Consider the following 19,964-nt stretch of genomic DNA (forward strand, 5'->3'; position numbering starts at 1 on the left):
TGTCTGGAGCCCAGTTAAAGAACTTTCCCGCTCGTCTCATGACTAGTGAGGAAGTTCCAGGTTCGAACCTGTAATAAAGATCCTTGCTGCTTGGCTTTGACTCCGGACTCTGGTGGTCTTCTCTGGGGAATAAGCGGTCTGGGCATAACACACCGAGTCCTCTCCACGGAAGGCAAGCAGGTGCAAAGGCACGGAGGTGGAAAGGGGCCTGGCAACAGAGCGCCTCGAGCTGAGCAGTCAGTCTTGGGGAAGCCCTGGTGGTCTCACCTCCCCGGGCTCGTAAGAACAGGCTGGGATCAGCGACCATCGAGGCGCATCCGCCGAGACCTCCGAGCATCCTAGAGAGGACACGGAAGCGAGTCTTTCCTTACGCACCTGTCTGACAGCGTCCGCAGTTCACTTCCGGTCCGCGGAGGGCACTGGCGACCCTGGCGGGTGAGAGTCTCCTCAGGGCCGCAGCGGGTGGCGGGCGAGGTGGTAAACGGCCGCGTGGACGGGTTTTGGTGCCGCTACGGGGCTCGGCGGCAGCGGGGTTGCACTAGAGCCCGTCTCCCTCCGCTCAGCCCCGGCTAGGGGCGGCAGGTCTCCGGAACTGTATTCCGCGGCCCCGAGGCCCTGCGGGTCTGGACTCTGAGGGGCCGGACTCAGAGGGGCCGCCGCGTTGTAGGCTCAGGTAGGAGCGAGGCTGATCCCGTTCTGCCAGGCTTGGCTTAGTGCAGGGCTGGCCACGAACCCGAAGAGATCTTGAACCAAAGCAGAACTCTGCAGAATCAAAGTAATCACGTAGGACACTCGTTGAAAGAATAGTGATGGGCCAGCCTAGTCAACATAGCAAGACCCTGTCTCTACAAAAATTAAAAAGTAGCCGGGCATGGTGGCACGCGCCTGTGGTCCCAGCTACTCGGGAGGCTGAGGCAGGATAATCGCCTGAGCCTAGGAGTTCAAGGCTGCAGTGACTTACATTCATGCCACTGCACTCCAGCCTGGGAAACGTAGGAAGACCCTGTCTCCACAAAAATAAAAAAAATTAGCTGGTCATGGCGGTACTCGCCAGTAGTTCCAGCTACTCTGGAGCCTGAGGTGGGAGGATCGCATCATCCCAGGAGGCAAAGGCTGCAGTGATCGCACCACTGCTCTCCAGCTGGGGTGACAAAACCCTGAGACCCTGTCTCAAAAAGAAACAAAAGAGTAACAATGGGTAGGGGGAGATAAAGAATAGCAATGGGGCACCTTCTGTTTGTCAAATGGCAGAGATAAAAGATGAATGAGGATCTTTCTTGCCTCCAGGGAGTCTGTTAGAGGGAGACACATGGGTAAACATTTGCACTGTAGTGCATTAAATGCACTAGTGGAGTGAACCAACGCAATAGCTAGAAAGGAATGAAAGAGAAATCTTAATGTTGCAGAGTCAATGAATAGACTGAAAATATAAAATTGGTTTAAGTGGGGGTAGATAAATACACAAACTCCCAATAGAATATTTAGCAGACGCTTTGGTGTGCTTCCTGCCAGCTGCCTGTTCTCTGCTCCAGTCAGGTGATCTTTCTGTTTTCTGACAAGCAGGATCCCCTTCCCCTGATGCTTTGGACTTCCAAGTCTGTCTTCCCAGCCTAGGTCTTCCAACTAATCCACTTGGAAGTAAATAGGACTCATGCTCCAGTCTACTTCAAGCCTCTTGTTTTCCTTGATTACTTGGACTTTGATTAGTTTTCTCTCTTTTTGACTTCGCATGTTTTTTTTTGTTTCAATCTGTACCATGTATTTTGGGAGGCAGTGATCATCTAGTCTCTTTTTTTTTTTCCTTCTGAAAAGTAGGAGGAGTAGTACTCACCCTACAGAAGTATTTTAAGTATTAAATGAAGTTTGTGTTCACATGCTTTCTAAATAGTAAAGCCTGTACAAGTTAGAAATCTTTTGATCGTTTATAATAATGGTATATATGTTGCTCCATTGTCTTTTTCAAGTTGAGTGCACCATCACATCTAAGCTGTCAGCAAGTTTGTTGGTTTTAATCTCCAAAATACGTCTTGATTTTGTCTGACTCTTTGCCACCACCCTGATGTAAGCCCCTATCATCTCCTGCTTGAATCACTGTAAGTGCCATTTCCCTCTTGCCACCTCTAACCTATTCCCTGTCAACACACAGGCAGAATGACTTTTATAAAACACGTAGTTCCTTGCTAAAGTAAGAAATACGAGTAAAGTTAATAATTCTTACTGTGGTGCAGGCTCTTGGTGATCTGGTTTCTCTCTGCCTCTGCCACCTCTTCTGTTGCAGCTCTGCCCCTCCCTCTGCTGAAGCCACACTGAAATATGGCTTGTTCTTGGACACCCTACGTAATTTCTTAGCCTCAGGGCTTTTGCCTGGAGTGCTCTTAGAATAACTGACTCATTCTCATCCTTGAGTGAGCCCAGTGTTGTGTCTTTAGAAAAGCCTTGTTCAAGTCAGTTGCCTCCTGTTCACAGAGCACTCTACTTATTTTCTTTCTAGAATTTGTCTCCACTTGCAGTTTTTAAAAAAGTTGCTTCCATTTGACTGTTTCTGTCTGCTGTACCAGCATATGAATTTCAAGAGGGCAAGCTCCCAGTGTGTCTTGTTCTCTATTTTGTTTGTTGTTTCTGCCTGCCTGTTGTGTGTGTATACGTGTGTGTGTTTGTGTGTTGCATGTATATTTCCTTTAGTATTGGAAGAGTAGACCACGGCAACTAACCCAGTTATAACCCATTATATATTATTCTCTGATTATAGTGTTATTCTTCAGTGAGATCCTAAGTTGTTTGTGGGTATAAGCAAAATCTTAGACATTTTCTATTTAGTCTCTGTGCCTAATAGGTGCTTAGCAAATGATTACTATGTTGAATTGACCTGACTTTTGGGATCTGTGTTCAGTCTTTTGAAAATGCCTTGTAAAAGGTAATTACTGTGTTCTCCAGTGGAATATTCCTTGATGTAGAGGCAGAACTGGGATGGGCTGACCTTCCACGTGTCTCTTGTTCTCAAAAGGGTCATTGGCGTGGTCATTCTCAGTCTCCTCGGAGGGAGTGTGAAGATGCTTAAAGAGCATCCAGAGATGGCGGAAGCTCCTCAGCAGCAGTTGGGTGTTCCTGTGGTGAAACTGGAGAAAGAGTTGCCATGGGGCAGAGGAAGGGAAGACCCTAGTCCAGAGACTTTTCGGCTGAGGTTTCGGCAGTTCCGCTACCAGGAGGCAGCTGGACCCCAGGAAGCTCTTAGGGAGCTCCAGGAACTCTGTCGTCGGTGGCTGAGGCCCGAGTTGCACACCAAGGAGCAGATCCTGGAGCTGCTGGTGCTGGAGCAGTTCCTCACTATCCTGCCCCGCGAGTTCTACGCCTGGATCCGGGAACATGGCCCAGAGAGTGGCAAGGCTCTGGCTGCCATAGTGGAGGACCTGACAGAAAGAGCGCTGGAGGCCAAGGCGGTGGGTGAGGAGGGGATCCAGGTCTGGCGCCCTTGGCGTGGGCAGGCAGTGTTAAAGAATCCACAAAGATTTGAGGAAGCAGTAGGAGTGGATGAGGTGTGGAACCTCCCTCCTTTGCCCTCAGACTCCCTGAGGCCCTTTTTGGAGAGCAGTGGAGTTTTCAGCAAGAAAAGCCATTTCCAGGGGAGATGCTCTAATGCAGAAGGGCCTGAAGTCTCTGGTCATGAGGGCAGAGGCCTGGCCGTATTTCCCTTGTGGGCATCAGGCAAAAAGAAGGCAGTTGTGATTGTTTTTGGGGTTCCTCATAGAGCTGACCCTGCTTTGGACAGAGATGCCTCTGGGAAGGCAGAGAATCCTGCCTGGGGAATCTTTTTCCAGAAAAGGGTTGTCAATAGCAGTGCTGTTTCTCTGTGGCTCACAGGGCTCCTGTAACAATTCTCTGGTGCTGCTCTAATGACACCAAGTGACTTGCACCGCACGTGCTTCCTTGAGGTTCCAGCCATATTTCGCTCACTCTGTGGTACAGCCCCCTGATGGATGACCGGGAAAGGAGAGCAGGACTGATGACACCTTCTTGCTCCCAGGCCCCCATCCTTCTGTAGTTCAGCCTCCCGTGCACACTGTCGTCACTCTGACTTCCTGTCTTCAGAATCCTAAGAGAATTTTTTCCTACTCCCAACTCAGGAGCTTAAAAGTGGACCAGAAAGACCTTGTTTTTGTGTGTTTTTCTCAGTGTGAGAGTCCTCCTGATTTTCCTTGCTCTTTTTAATTTATTATTTTTGAGACAAGACAGGGTCAGGCGACAGCCCAGGCTGGAGTGCAGTGGCACAATCCTAGCTTACTGCAGCCTTGAGCTCCTGGCTTAGTTGATCCTCCCACCTCAGCCTCCTGAGTAGCTGACACCACAGGCATGTACCACCCTGCCTGGCTAATTTTTTTTTATCTTTTGTAGAGATAGAGTCTCACCATGTTGCCCAGGCTTCCTGGCTCTTTTAAAGCAACTGTTTCTCACTAGCCTATTCACTGCAGGGTCTAGGCTTTGCATTTTTTATTTTCAGCTTCTTCAATTAAGAATTTTTTTTTTTTTTTTTCTAGTAGTGAGTGTATTGTGCTGAAATCCTCAGCAGGATAATATTTGGGCTTGGTGATGGCAGGTAGAAGGGACCCTTGTCAAATGGCATGGACAGATAGAAAGTTGCTCAGGGCCTGATGCAGGGAGTTTAGCTTCCTTTTCACTTCCTCACTGATGTCCTGGGGAAGAGCTCAGCTGATTTTTCCTGCCTCTCCCCTGAAGCTGGAGTGGTTTTTTTCTTGGTTCTCTTTTTAGATTTTAATTCAATTCCCTTCATAACAGCCTTGCCCAGGCCTCATTCTAATCAGTGTTGGGAACTGTTCTTAGGTTCCATGCCACGGGCAGGGGGAACAGGAGGAAACAGCACTTTGCAGAGGCGCTTGGGAGCCAGGCATCCAGCTGGGGCCAGTGGAGGTCAAGCCTGAGTGGGGGATGCCCCCTGGGGAAGGAGTTCAAGGTCCAAACCCTGGTACCGAGGAGCAGCTCAGTCAGGACCCTGGAGATGAGACGCGGGCCTTCCAGGAGCAAGGTGAGTAAGACGCAGATAGTGGGGATGTCAGGGCACAGGAAACTGCTATGCAGCCAACCCTCTTCAGAAACCCAGCAATGGAGCAACTAAGTTACCCACGAGGTGTAATTGTGAATTTTCTTGGCTGCTTCCTCCACCTTAGGAAATAGATGAATTGAAATTGTTTCTTCTCCCTTTACCCTCTGGTGTCTGGAGGGGATATCTGGGATCAAGCTTTCTTATTATTTTTCTTTTCTTTCCCTCAGATCCTTTCTAGAAACTACCAGGAAATATTCAGCTGACTTGCAGGAATACTTTTTCAGTGGGCAGATAAACTGTATCCCCCAAAGTAATACGTAGCTTTATTTTGCTACTGAATCTCAAAGAGGATTATTCCCAGAGTGTGACTGGGGAGCATGGGTAGCCCTAAAGGGACAGGGCTGGGACAATCTTGCCAGCTGAGAACAGGGCTGGAGACACCGAGGCCCCAGCTGGGAACAGGGCGGGGGACACCCAGGCCCCTGTGCATGGGAAAACATGATACCAAAGTGAAAAGTGATTTTGTCTGGAGTCTCCTGGTTGCTGAGATTGTGTGCATCCGGTGGGGCACACCTTTGAATGAGCTAACAGCATGATATCACTGATCCTTCTGATCTTATGCTTTTTGTCCCTGCTCAGCACTACCTGTTCTGCAGGCAGGTCCTGGCCTCCCCACAATGAATCCCAGAGACCAAGAGATGGCAGCCGGCTTCTTTACCGCTGGACCGCAGGTGAGCTCTGACTCCCTTTCCAGAGATCATGGTGTTGCTTTGAATGAGGTTCACCTTCCCCAGGGTTTCTCTGCACAACAATGCGCCCTCCCCACCCCCAAGTTGAGTCATTCTCCCTTCCTACTCCTGGTGGACCTGATGGTGTGGTTTCCTCCACTGAACCACCAGCCCCAGTTGTTAATTTGCATTGAATCTTACGTGTGGACCCCGAGCCACAGATGGACTATTTTTTTTTTTTTTTTTGAGACGGAGTCTCGCTCTGTTGCCCAGGCTGGAGTGCAGTGGTGCAGTCTCGGCTCACTGCAAGTTCCGCCTCCTAGGTTCACGCCATTCTCCTGCCTTAGCCTCCCGAGTAGCTGGGACTACAGGCGCCCGCCAACATAACCTGGCTAATTTTTTGTATTTTTAGTAGAGACGGGGTTTCACCGTGTTAGCCAGGATGGTCTTGATCTCCTGACCTCGTGATTCACCCGCCTCGGCCTCCCAAAGTGTTGGGATTACAGGCGTGAGCCACCGCGCCCGGCCACAGATGGACTCTTACAACTGTTACAGATAGAAACCCCCTAGGGCTATCTAGGCCATGCTGGTTGGCCCCGAGGTACCCCTTTGTGGTTGCCCTTTATGAATACTTCTGCTGCTGCTTTTTCTGTTTTGGAAACTTCCCTGTCCCCTAACCTCAGCAGGAATGTGGCTGACTCAGGGTTGGGGCTTCCAGGAGCATTGAGCAGGGTGGTCTCTGTGGCCACAGAGGCCACACTAGGCCACACTACCTGGTTAACATTACTCGTCTGCCACACATGGTGTAACTGAAGCATAGATGGGGTGCTCTCTCTTCCACAGGGTGCTGAGTGCTACCAGGGAGGTGGGGGCTTTCCAGTGGGGTACCTTCCTCAAGGAGGCAAGTCTAAAAGAGTTCTTTGAAGAGGAAAATGTGTTTGGCAGAAAAAAGAAGGGGATCAACTCTGGCCCTGCTCAACCTGTATTTGGGCAAGGCTGGATGCCAGCATCATTTCCCCTTCCTGTTCTCCAAGGACGTACTTTGGAGGAGATGAGGAATGACATCAGTGCTTTTTAATTTGGTTGGACCCTCCCTTGTACCGTAATAGTTCTTCATGGTGCAGTGAGTGAGAAATTGAGGATGCATTTATTTTATCACAGCCTTGTTCTTAAGACAGGGCTTGGCTGAGTGTGGACTTTCTTCTTGATGAGAAGGTAAATAGCGGCTGCCAGGCTCTGTCAAGCATGAGGTGTGAGTAGAGGCAGCTGCAGAGTGGAAATGAGGTGCCTTGGTTGTTAGGGGCAAGCTGAGCCCCAGCCACAGAGGCTCAAAACCACAGTGGCTCAAACAAGTAGATTACTCCAATTCAACTGTTGGGAGGAAGCTGGTTGGGAGGAATTTGGATTACAGACATAAGCCACTGTCTCTGGCCTAGGATTCTTTCTTTATTCATAGCAATCTCCTGTTGTTGCAGGGGTTGGGGCCATTTAAAGATATGGCCCTGGCCTTCCCTGAGGAGGAATGGAGGCATGTGACCCCAGCCCAGATAGACTGCTTTGGGGAGTACGTGGAACCGCAGGACTGCAGGGTCTGCCCAGGTAAGACTGTCTCCACCCACAGGTGAGGAACTGGGGAGTTCTGAAAGCTCAGGTCAGGGGTCCTGCCGTAGCTCTGGCACTCCTGGCAAAGGAAGGACACTTCATGGCAGGTGGGTAAATGGGTCCAGCATGGACCACGGGGCACAAGGAGCTGCTTTCCTGTGTCAAGAGAGGAGCTGAATAGTGGAGCAGGAAATCATGAGGCCATTATTCTGGCTGTATGGAGACAGGTCGGTCATGAGGACCCCCAAACACCTACATTGTGTCCATGATTAAAGACACTGAGGGCTTGAGAGCAAGATACCAACAGCAAAGATGGGGCATCGAGCTTGTTCACGTATTTATTGAGTGCTCCCTGCATGTGGGCCCTGTGTTAGTGGTTTTTTCTTGGGGCAGGAAGTGGGCAGGACTAACGTGCATGAAAGCATCGGAGCTCACAGTGTGCATGTAGGAGGGCATGAGAGGGCTTCATGATGGGAGAGGTCGGAGTGGCCCGAGTCACAGAGGAAGCAGAACTGCACTAGGCCTCAGGTGGTGGCTGGGTTTGACCTGGACTCAGAGCCTGTGGGGATGCGGCCATTGTGTGTGACAGCAGCTCATGGGAGGAGGAGCAGCAAGAGAGAGCCCACAGGGGCTGCCAGCGGAGTGCACTGCAGGGCTTTGGGGCTGCCAGGGCGAGGGCAGCATGGAGAGTCTGCATGGGTGGAATGAGGACACCAGCGGGGAGAGGAAACACTGTGGATGGAGCGGCCTCTCCTTGTTCTTTGATTTTCTTCTTTTTTGTTTCATAACTTCTTTGTGAGTTATGCACTGACCTCCCATCTGTACTGACCCCACCTGGCCTTTCCTTATCCTGAAAAGCTTTGAAGGATGATCAAGATTATCCCTGTGCTTCCTTCAGGACATAAGAGAATCCATCCTGCCCCTCCACTTGCTGACCCTGACCTTGAGCATCTCCCTTGAGCTTTCCAGGTCTCAGTTTCCTCCGTTGTGGAATGAGACTGTTCATGGAACCTGTGTTCATGGTGCTATGAGGATGAAGGGAGGCGATACATCTAAATATGTGGTGACCATGGTATTGTTAGATTGTTTAGTTAGTGCTGAAATATTACTAAGGGATTCTTGTAGGAGCCATCAGCCTTCACTCATTTATTCATCACAGGGCTGGACTTGGCACCTGCTCTGTGGCCAGTGCTGTTCTGGTCACTACGAAGAGTTAAAAATAAAGGTGCTTGCCTGTGGGGTCTTAGAATTCAGGGGAAGAGGCCATGTGCATGTAGTAGTGGGATAGGGTAAGGGGCACTGGGCTCTTGGGAGACCTGGTTCCAGGGCATGGTTGGCACAGTGTGACAGTGATGTGAGTGGCAGAACGATGTCAGCATACTTTATGTGGAGATGTGTGATTGCTGTGATGGCAGAGGATGACAGAACAAAGCAGGGGCTCGAGTGACAAGCCCCGGACAAAGGTGCCAGTGTCCTGGTGCCAGGGTCCCCCTCAGAGGTGCTCCCCTCCCAGTGATGCTGCTGTGTGGGGTGAGGAGCCCCTCGCCCCCATTCTCACAAGGTTTTCATGCCCTCCTGGCTATTTCTGACTGTTCTGGAGACTGGTTCTGTTCTTGTCCCCTCACCAGCTTGGTGTCTCAGAACTCAGAGCAACTCAAGCCCCCACCTGAAATTGAACAGAAATGTTCAATTTCTCCCGAGGCCAGGTGATACGAAGGCCTGTTTCCCAAGTGTACCATTCACTTGCTGTCCCAGCTTTCAGGTCTTCCTGGGATTCACACTCGGGTTGTCCTGGTGCTTGTACTGACAGCTGCGTGGGGCTGGGCCTGAGCTGCTTCACCTTTAAAGAGGCTGGATGCACAGGGCAGGGTTGAGCTAGGGGGCTGCCCAGATCACTTCCAGTTGTTCATCTGTTCTCATTAGTGGACCGTGAGGTGCAGACCTTGTCGTCTGAGTTGTAATTGCAGTCATGGCCACAAGGACTGGAGCAAGAACTCACAAGATGATTTGGAATCACAGAGGCAAAAGGAGCAGGTGCAGAAATGTGAATGAGGACTCTGCAGGCTGGTTCCCAGGGTGGTGAGGGCCTTGGAGTGAGAGACGAGTGCTCAGGAGTGAGGAGGGGGCAGGAGTGAGGAGAGTGAGGCCGGCCATGAGGACTTGCGGTCCTTGTTTTAAAATTTTTTTCTGCGTAGAGTAATGTGATGGAGGTTTTACTTGAGGAAATTGGATTGACAGCAGGGTACGGCCAGTCTGGAGGGTTGAAATAATGTAGGCACCGGGGTAAGAGCAGGAACCAGGCCAGTGGCCATGAAGAAGGGGGTTTACTGAAATATGCTTCCAAGGATGGGCCACAGATTGGCCAGAGGGGAGGAAAGAGAAGAGTCAGAGAGGAATCGACGTCTTAGGATCCTAGCTGGGACTAAAAATTATGTTAATCCTGTAAAGACTGGAAAAATTATGTTACTCCTGTCAGAAAGGGAGGGAAGTGTTTTCCTAAGAGGGAGGAAGAATGGAAAGTTCCATTTGTTGACTTTGAGATCTAAGTGGATGGTCCCTGGAAGTAGCTGTAAGTCAGGTAGATGGTTTGGGGGTTAAAATAATATCACGAACCATTGCATTCCTGCTCCATGTGTGCAGTAAACTTCATGAGTGTACAATCCATTTTGAAGGTGAAGAATGTAAGGCTCAGAGAGGTTAATTTTCCCATGATCACACAGCAGTTGAGCAGCCACTGCAGCACTCAAAACCGGTTTCTTACTGCTAGGTCCCTTCTCTTCCACTACTGTGTCTTTCTCCCAGTGTCTCTATTTATGTTTAGGTATCTCATTGTATTTATTTTTCCTGCAGCTTTATATTTTGAACTCTTTTTATGCAAATTTTCAAACATACAGAAAAGCTAAGGCTAGTACAGAGAACACACTTAGGCCTTTATGTAGATTCACCAATTGTTAATGTTTGCCATATTTAGCTTATAGTGTGTGTTTTTTTTTTTTGGAATGATATGGAAGTTGGAGGCATCTCAATCTTTCATCTGTAAATACTTCAGCATTTGTGTAACAATGACATTCCCAACATAGTCGGGTAGCGTAATTCCATCTAAGAAAATAAACATAAATTCCATGTATGTAACATCTAGTGCATAGTCAGTTTTCCCCAAGATCTAGTGGTTTGTGCATTGCATTTAGTTTTAATCTTACTATTCGTAACACCTCAAAACTGAAAACTACCCACATGAACATCAGTCAAATTAATAAGTAGGTTGCAATCTATCTATTATCTATATATCTATATATATACAGACACACACACATATACTCACAGTGGACTACTATACACCAATGAAAAAGAATAAACTACAGCTTCACACCATGACATAGGTGTATGTTACAAACATGATATTGAACAGAAGAGGCCAGAAACAATGTGTGAGACAATTACATGAAGTTCAAGAACAGACAAAAAAGTCTGGACAATGTGTTCCCCTTGGTATAATATATATGTATACTATATATGTATATTATATATATACCGTATGTGTATGTACTATATATGGCAGGGTATAGTAATGGAGATGAAAAACGGGCTTCTAGGAACTGGTTATGTTCTGTTTGTTGAACTGAATGCGGTTTACATGATTGGGTTCGTTAAGAAAATTTGCATAGGGTGTGGTGACGCACACCTGTAATCCCAGCACTCAGTGAGGCAGAGGCTGGAGGGTCACTTGAGCCCAGGAATTTGAGACCAGCCTGGACAACATAGTGAGGCCCCCATCTCCACAAAAAGGAAAAAAAGGGTAACTTGACATTTTTTAGCCAGCACTGGATCCAAAAAAAAGTAATATCTTTGCGTGTACAAAACATAAATGGCTTGTACACTTTTACTTTCATGAAAAGTTTACAAAGTAAAATCGAAGCTGATATGTATGTATTTCATATTTTATCAAACCAGGAGGCATATACTGTCAGTTTTTTTTTGTCTTCTAGTCATCTTGCCTAAAAGGACTCTATTTCCCTTTAAGCACCACTTATTTCTCCTTTTCTTTTTTTCTCTTTGCCTCTTTCTTCCCCAATACGTTTTCTTTTCTTCTCTTCTCCTCCCTTTCCTCTTACTCTTCCATAAACACCTGTTCTGTTAATTTAGAGAGAGTATAAGAAGGATCAGAGTGAGGATGAAGGAAGGGTGAGGCTGAGCATTTCAGCAGCATCATGGTCTCAGTCCTGATAAATGTGCTACCTAGGGGCTTTCTCTGCAGGAGCCTCAGTGAAGCATGCTTCATTCGTTCAGCCAGCGGTTAGCAAGCATCTTCCCTGAATCAGTCCCCTGTCAGGCTCCTAGGAGACCCTGGTTAGGCAGAGGGAGCATGTGGGCAGGATAGGGGGCTGAGCAGGCACCTGGAAGGTCTGGAGAGCTGCATGCTGCCCTGTGCTACAGCAGGTGTAGAATCGTTTGGGGAAGGCACAGGACATCTGGATGAATGGAAACAGCATTTCCAACAAAGTCACATGTAAATAGGTACAGAATAATAAAGTGCTAGTTAGGTGCACAGTGCTGAAGAGGCCCAGAGTAAGAGAATAATCATGGTGAGTGTCTTAGAGGAAATTATTGAGCTACATTTTGAAGGAAATAAAAGTCTAGATTAGCAGCAAGATAAGTGGGCGGGCACTGAAATTTGGCAGACTATTCTGTAAGAAGACATGGAAGTGGAAATAAGGAAAAAGAAGTAAGGAAAGCCTGAGTTGAGGTTGTTGGTCAAAGGAAAAAAGAGAAGGAATGGTGAATGGGACCCCTGTGAAGCAGAGTTCTAACCTGTAAATGTCCTGCGGCTACCACAGAATCAATCTTTATCTCCTCCTGTCCTATAGGTGGTGGGAGCAAGGAAAAGGAGGCAAAACCCCCACAGGAAGACCTGAAAGGGGCGCTGGCGGCACTGACGTCAGAGAGGTTTGGGGAAGCCACTCTCCAGGGCCCTGGGCTCGGAAGGGCCTGTGAGCAGGAGCCTGGTGGCTCTGTGGGCAGTGCGCCCGGGCTTCCTCCTCCCCAGCACGGTGCCATCCCCCTGCCTGACGAAGTCAAAACCCACAGCTCCTTCTGGAAGCCTTTCCAGTGCCCCGAGTGTGGGAAAGGATTCAGTCGGAGCTCCAATCTCGTCAGGCACCAGCGAACCCACGAAGAGGAGAAGTCCTATGGCTGTGTGGAGTGTGGGAAGGGCTTTACCCTGAGAGAGTACCTGATGAAGCACCAGAGAACCCACCTGGGAAAGAGGCCCTACGTGTGCAGTGAGTGCTGGAAAACCTTCAGCCAGAGACACCACCTGGAGGTGCACCAGCGCAGCCACACTGGGGAGAAGCCGTACAAGTGCGGGGACTGCTGGAAGAGCTTCAGCCGCCGGCAGCACCTGCAGGTGCACCGGAGGACGCACACTGGGGAGAAGCCCTACACCTGCGAGTGTGGCAAGAGCTTCAGCAGGAATGCCAACCTGGCGGTGCACCGGCGTGCCCACACTGGTGAGAAGCCGTATGGGTGCCAGGTGTGCGGGAAGCGGTTCAGCAAAGGGGAGCGGCTGGTCCGACACCAGAGGATCCACACAGGAGAGAAGCCCTACCACTGTCCTGCCTGTGGGCGAAGCTTCAACCAGAGGTCCATCCTCAACCGGCACCAGAAGACCCAGCACCGCCAGGAGCCGCTGGTGCAGTGAGCACAGCAGGTGGCAGGCAGCACCATCATTCATCTTTCTCACTGCAGGGCCTTGCGGGGCGCAAGGTGAGGCTGCAGGAAAGCAGTGGTCCCATCGCCTTCCCACCCATTTGCAAACGCAGGAAAGGCAAGGCCTGGCTTACAAGAGCATAGCTGCTTCCATCTCTTACCCAAGTGGTGCTAAACAATTTTTCTTCCCATGTTTGAGAGAAGCAGTCTCCTGTGGTTCAGTTCAGGCTGAGATTTTCTCCTTCAGTGGACTGTCTGTGTCCCCCTGCCGAACAAGGCTGGGAGTAAAGGCATAACCGTGACACGTGTTGGTAGCTGGGACCTCATCTTCCTGAGGGCTCTGTCCTGCCTGCAGGGTCATTAGCTCAGACTCTTCCCCCACCCCCTCTCTTTTCCATTGAACAAACATTTATTGAACATCCTCTGAGCACCTGGCCATGGGAATGCAGTGGTGAATAAGAGACTAGACCTCATTCCCCTGGGGCTTGTGCATTGGGGACGCATGCAACAGCCTATGACCCGAGGCATTCTCAGGGTATCTGTGCTGTGTGTTCATGAGAGCATCTTCCCATGACCACTCCTGCCCTCCTGCCCCGTGCTGGATCTTCCTGCCCCAGCTGGGATCTGCTCCCAGGCAACTGTGTGAATTTTACATTATTTGGAGCCTCGTCTGTGTCAGGCTGTAACATTCTATCCTCATCTGTAAAACTTCCCCATCCATTATTCCTTGCACTATAACAACTGTCAACACACCAACTGTTAGAAAGTTACTATTTTGCTATTGATCACTGAATAAACATCAGAGTATTTTAAAAAACAGTTCTCTAGAAAGAACTTTTAAAATGAGTCGGAAAGGTGAACTAGTATTAACACCCTATATTTGATGGCACTTTATAGTACATAAAATTAATTTCACCCCATTCTCATTCGACCCATTTCCCAAGTGTTTATTCAGGCCCTGTAACATGTCAGGAACTCTTCTGGGTGCTTGAGAGACATCCATGAATAAAATAGGGAGAGAAGCCGTTGACCTCGTAGAGCTTACATCTCGTGGATGTACCTGATCTTCAGAACCCATGGATATTCCTGCAGATCCTCTGGGCCTGTCTGTATTCATGGCTTTGTCAGTATCTTGACCTGAAATGCATTTGCCACCTACCTCTTGTTACTGAATGGTCTCTGCCCTCTAGACCCTTGTCATCAAGGCACTCAGTGTCCTGGACACCCACTGGGGATGGTGAGCTGGTAGCGACCTGTTTTGCATGAGTGCCAAGTCAGCAAAAATAAAGATGTTTGTAGGCATTAAAAATATATACATTTCTTTAAAAATGAGAAGATGCAATATTTGTAAACTGTTGAAACTTCCTTATTGTGCCATCACTGAAGGGTTTCATTTCTGTTTAAAGTTTTGGAAGCTGCATAACTAGCGTGGGCTGACTACTGTGTCATTGTGCTGTGCCTTTGAACCCTGGCTGAGTGAGTGAGTTTGTCTTTTGTTGACAGTGTACTATAATTGCGAAATGTGGTTTGTCTTCTAATGCCTCTTAATACCAGATTCTTTTACTGAGATTTTGTTTTTTCATTTTCCATTGTAAATAAGGTAAATGGTAATGACTAACACAAAGTTGTATTACTCAGTCCACTTTGAAACGTGGTTTTATCACCTGTTCTTGGCAGGCAGCATGGTGTTTAATTTTGACTTAGCAAATGGCCCTCTTTGGTCTTCCTGGCCCATTAGCTGTGCCCACGAAGCTGCAGTGACCAGACCGTAAATGTATCTGAGATGTCCACACAGGGCTGCTGCTGCTCCTCTGTGATACTGAGGTCCATGTGCAAAATCAGCTTTTTTTCCCCCTCTCAATTATCAGAGCAGCTAGACAGGGCTGACAGCCAGGCAGACTCAGTGGAAGGCTTCTGGCCTGAGCGTGGCCATCCCCAGAGGGCGGTATTCCAAAGGCAGGTGGGGACTGGGGAGACCTCTGGGGGCTGCTTGTCACTCATCATTCTGTTTACCTGAATCGCGGATGCTCTTTGATCATATGCAGCCAGCACTCCTCTGGGTTTCAGCAAGTTGGGATATCTTAAGCTTCTGTAGGAGCTGGGCCTTGCTGACTTTCCTGTCTGGCCTCTTCCCTATCTCCTGTGGGGCCAAAAGCTTAGGACAGTGTCTCAGAAAAGCCTCTTAGTAGGGGGTTTTTCCCATGGGATTGTGGTAGTCTGATTTTTCATATCTATTCAAATGTTAAGAAATATTTTGTTTTCTGTATTTTTCTATTCTTTAGAAATTTTTTATAATAGATAATTTCAAACCTATATAAATGAATCCTTATGTATTTATCATTTGACTTTATTATAAACTCATAATCAGTCAATCTTGTTTCATCTCTGTCCTCTCCTTCCTCCCCATCTTCTTCCCCCCACTGAAGTTTTGAAGTATATCGCAAGTGTTGTTTATGACCATTTCAGTGTGTACCTGTACAAGGTAAGGGCGGTTGGGTGTGGTGGCTCACACCTGTGATCCCCACACTCTGGGAGGCCAAGGTGGGATTGCTTGAGAGGAGTTTGAGACCAGCCTGAGCAACATAGTGAGACCTCATCTACAAACAGAAATTAACTGAGCATGGTGGTACATGCTGTGGTCCCAGCTATTCAGGAGACTGAGGCGGGGCATCACTTGACCCCAAGAGGTTGAGGTTGCAGTGAGCCATAATTGTGCCATTGCACTCCAACCTGGGAGACAGAGCAAGACCCTTTCTCAAAACAGTTCCTTAATGTCAAAATATCCAGTGACTTTTAAGAACCCACCTAATTTTTCAATACATTATAATTTGTTTCTTTGTCTCTTAAGGCTTATAATCTGTAATACTTAACCTTTTCTTGAAATTTATTCATTTTAAAAATGGATCTGGATCGTTTATCCTGGAGAGTTTTTTACATTCTGCATTTTCTGTTTTTTGTTTTGTTTTTTTTTTTTTTTGAGATGGAGTCTCGCTCTGTCCCCAGGCTGCAATGCAGTGGTACAATCTCAGCTCACTGCAACCTCCCCGTCCCGGGTTCAAGCGATTCTCATGCCTCAGCCTCCCAAGTAGCTAGGATTACAGGCATAGGCCACCATGCCCAGCTAATTATTCTGCATTTTCTGTTTGTGTACCCATGGCATTATTTAACATATTTCCCTGCCCTCTGTATTATCTAAAAATGTAGAAGTGTTCAGAGGTGTAATCAGATTCATATTTCACATTTTGGCAAGAACACATTATAGATTGTGACATGCCTTGTTTCTGTTCGTATGATTTTAGAAGCCTCGATCTGTTTGTTTCATTAGTTCTGTAAATGCTTCATCATTTAGTAGTTGGAATATTTCTGTAAGAAATTTCCCTTCTTTAACATAGGTTACCCTTAGATACAGTTCATACAGGGAAGGCAAGAAAATGCTTGATCCTCCTCTTGATTTGCCTGTTTTCAGAATAATGAGCTAGTTACTTTTTGTTTCCTGTAAAGGGAGTCAAATCTGTAGAAATCAATGCATTCATAGCTTTTTGCTTTTATTGGTTTTTTTGAGACAGGGTCTTGCTCTGTCACCCAGGCAGGAATGCAGTGGTGCAATTGTAGCTCACTGCAGCCTCAAACTCCCAGGGTAAGGTGCTCCCCCTTCCTTGGCCTTCCAAAGTATTGGGATTACAGGTGTGAGCCTCTGCACCTGGCCTGCACTCATGGATTTAAACATACTTGATATTGGTCAGTCCACTGCAGTTATAATTTGATGCTCAAATTATTTCACCTTCGACCAGTGGAGGCCCCTGGACCTTGGCTCCTGAATCCTTTTGACACAACCCTAATTCTCATTGACAGCTTCTTTGCTTTCTGGCGTGACAAGATGTTCCAGGCAAATGTTCCACATTTCCTGCCCCTTTTGAGCATAAAAGTGGGTGCTATTTATTATGCCGGTATAGTGGTGTAAACCGGGACTCTCCAGGTCAAACGGGTATTTGGTCAACTCATAGATGGGCCTCCTTTTGTATGACAAGGCATCTGTGGTTGCCTCACATCCTGATGATGCTGTACACCTTCGGTGTTTGGTTGCATGTGCTGTGCTGCTGGGTAATGAGGGAAGCTGTTGTCCTTTGCAAGGGAAACTGTTTTCTCCCTTGGGTGGTGGTAGAACCAGGTAACTGCCTAAGGTCTGTCCTGGGGAAATATTTCATCAAGAAAGTTTGGTGCATGTCATAATGTGTGCCATGGGTGTTGTCTGCAGGCTGATGACACTGAAAATACTTTCAGTACCTGTTTTATCCCAACTGAGAGGCAAGGAGAACCTTTCTTTCTTAAAAATTAAGCTGGTTTTGGCTGGGTGCAGTGGCTGACGCCTGTAATCCCAGCTCTTTGGGAGGCCAAGGCGGGTGGATCACCTGAGGCCAGGAGTTCGAGACCAGCCTGGACAACATGGTAAAACCTTGTCTCTATTAAAAATACAAAAATTTGGCCAGGCCCGGTGGCTCACGCCTGTAATCCCAGCACTTTGGGAGTCCGAGGCAGGTGGATCACAAGGTCAGGAGATTGAGAACATTCTGGTTAACACAGTGAAACCCCATCTCTACTAAAAATATAAAAAAACCAAAATAGCCGGGCATGGTGGTGGGCACCTGTAGTCCCAGCTACTCAGGAGGCTGAGGCGTGAGAATGGTGTGAACCCGGGAGGCGGAACTTGCAATGAGCCGGGATCGCGCCACTGCACTCCAGCCTGGGCGACAAAGTGAGACTCTGTCTCAAAAAGAATAAAAATAAAAATTAGTTGAGCGTGGTGACAGGTGCCTGAGGCAGGAGAATCACTTGAACCCGGGGGGCAGAGGTTGCAGTGAGCTGAGATCATGCCACTGCACTCCAGCCTGGGTGACAGAGCGAGACTCTGTCTCAATAATAATAATAATAACAATAATAATAATGATAAACTGGTTTCAAGTCCCCTCCCTCTCCCCTTTGCAGCACAGATTGACTTAATCCACTTCTGAGACAGGGAAAATGACAGGCGGCAATAACGTTTCTCTAGCATGTACTTGCCCTTAAACTTCGCTAGGTTTCTCAACCCCGGAACAGTTAACATTTTGTGCCAGATAATTCTCTGTTGGCAGCTGTCCTGGCTGCTTTATGCATTGTAGGATGTTTAGCAGCAATCCTGGCCTCAACCTACCAGATGCCAGTAGCACCTGCTGGCTGTAACAACCAAAGATGTTTCTGGAGGAGCAATTTGGCTTTCAGGAAGAGCAAATAGTTTGACATCCCCTGGGGGAGGCAGAATCGACCTTAGCTGAGAATCACTGTTCTTAGCATTCAGGATAATATCTTATGTCAATTAGATATTTTAGCTATTGAGAGGAGGACTGGAACTCCATGGACTGGATCTGTTTCCTGCGGAGTTTAAAGTCTCTCCACTTAGTTCCTAGAAAACAAAGGAGTTTTATTAGAGATCACTTGGGGGTAAAGGTAGTATTGTCAAGCAGAGTCAAGAGCTGTTGAAGTCTAATCTCAGGGCAGGGGCCTGCAATTCTATAGCAAGCAAGCTAGGTGGTCCCTGCGGAGGCAGCCTGGCTCTAGCACTGCTGCTTTGGGTTCCTCTCAGGCAGGTCCCTGCCCCAATGCCTCTGCATCACAATGAGCCTCTGCTTGGGTGTAGACTAACCTTGCCTTAGCAAGGGCCACTTAAGCGCAGTGCAGCCAGTTACAGGCTCTTTACTCCATAGCAGGAGACAGTAAATATTTGAATGAAAGGAAGACCTGGATTTCTACCTGTTTCAGCAATTAGAAGGCACTTAGGGTGAGAGCAGTTTCAGTGGCATAGTGGGGGAAAGCCAGATTCCAGTGGGTTGTAGGTTTCTCCTGTGAATTCTAACTCATGTATAACTACTTGTTTAGGCTGGGTGCAGTAGCTCCCGCCTGTAATCCCAGCACTTTGGAAGGCTGACGTGGGAGGATCATTTGAGCCCAGGAGCTCAAGACCAGCCTGGGCAACATAATGAGACCCCCATCTCTACAAAAAGTTAAAAAATTAGCTGAGCCTCATGGCATGCATCTGTAGTCCCAGCTACTCAAGAGGTTGAGGTAGAAGGATTGCTTGAGCCCAGGAGGTCAAGGCTGCAGTGAGCCAAGGTTATATCACTACACTCCAGCCAGGGTGACAGAGCAAGACCCTATCTCAAACAAAAACTAATTAAATGTCAAATAGGCGTCTCATACCTCACACACTAAACCAAACCCTTTGTTTTCTTCCCACCTTCAAAATCTGTTTCTCCTTTATTGACTGATTGATTGGTTGAGACAGAGTTTTGCTCTTGTTGCCCAGGCTGGAGTGCAATGGTGCGATCTTGGCTTAATTGCAACCTCCGCCTCCCGGGTTCAAGCAATTCTGTCTCAGCCTCCAGAGTAGCTGGGATTACAGGTGCCCGCCGTATCCCAGCTAATTTTTGGTATTTTTAGTAGAGACGGGATTTCACCATGTTGGTCAGGCTGGTCTTAAACTCCTGAGCTCAGGTGATCACCTGCCTTGCCCTCCCAAAGTGCTGGGATTACAGGTGTGAGGCACCACACCTGGCCTCTCCCTTATTTTAGTGAAGGATATGATTCCTGCTCTCATACCCCACATCCAAACCATCAGCAAATCTTGCTTCTCTCATAGGCAGTGATCTCTAGCTGTTTGTTGAGCCACCAATTGCAGTTCTCCTGTATTCACTTGCCAGAAGTTCTTCAAGCCAAATAAATTCACTTGGTCCTCTCACGATTTTGAATTCCTGTCCTGCCTATTTTCTGTATGATCTCAAGGAAGGGTATACTTCCAGAGAGCCCTCTTGTCCAGTGCATTCCCAGGATCAATATGTTTC

The 19,964-nt window shown here is 48.0% G+C and overlaps 1 protein-coding gene across 1 annotated transcript; it reads left to right on the top strand.

The window, feature by feature from the left end:
* Window positions 1-1,964: 1,964 nt before the first annotated feature.
* ZSCAN25 (zinc finger and SCAN domain containing 25) lies at window positions 1,965-15,468 on the top strand. The gene is made up of 7 exons (XM_011943837.1): window positions 1,965-2,093; window positions 2,492-2,576; window positions 3,005-3,437; window positions 4,837-5,038; window positions 5,696-5,787; window positions 7,260-7,383; window positions 12,252-15,468. Exons 3-7 carry the CDS (start codon window positions 3,051-3,053, stop codon window positions 13,082-13,084), a joined length of 1,638 nt encoding a protein of 545 aa, XP_011799227.1. The 5' UTR covers window positions 1,965-2,093; window positions 2,492-2,576; window positions 3,005-3,050; the 3' UTR covers window positions 13,085-15,468.
* Window positions 15,469-19,964: the final 4,496 nt, after the last annotated feature.

This window comes from Colobus angolensis, unplaced genomic scaffold (genome assembly GCF_000951035.1).
Source record: "Colobus angolensis palliatus isolate OR3802 unplaced genomic scaffold, Cang.pa_1.0 Scaffold222, whole genome shotgun sequence".
In the NCBI taxonomy this organism is placed as follows: domain Eukaryota; kingdom Metazoa; phylum Chordata; class Mammalia; order Primates; family Cercopithecidae; genus Colobus; species Colobus angolensis.

Coding starts and splice junctions, on each gene's coding strand:
- ZSCAN25 (XM_011943837.1), top strand. CDS start 3,051: ATGCTTAAAGAGCATCCAGAGATGGCGGAAGCTCCTCAGCAGCAGTTG. Junction 5,039..5,695: donor GCGGGCCTTCCAGGAGCAAG/GTGAGTAAGACG, acceptor GTCCCTGCTCAG/CACTACCTGTTCTGCAGGCA. Junction 5,788..7,259: donor TCTTTACCGCTGGACCGCAG/GTGAGCTCTGAC, acceptor CTGTTGTTGCAG/GGGTTGGGGCCATTTAAAGA.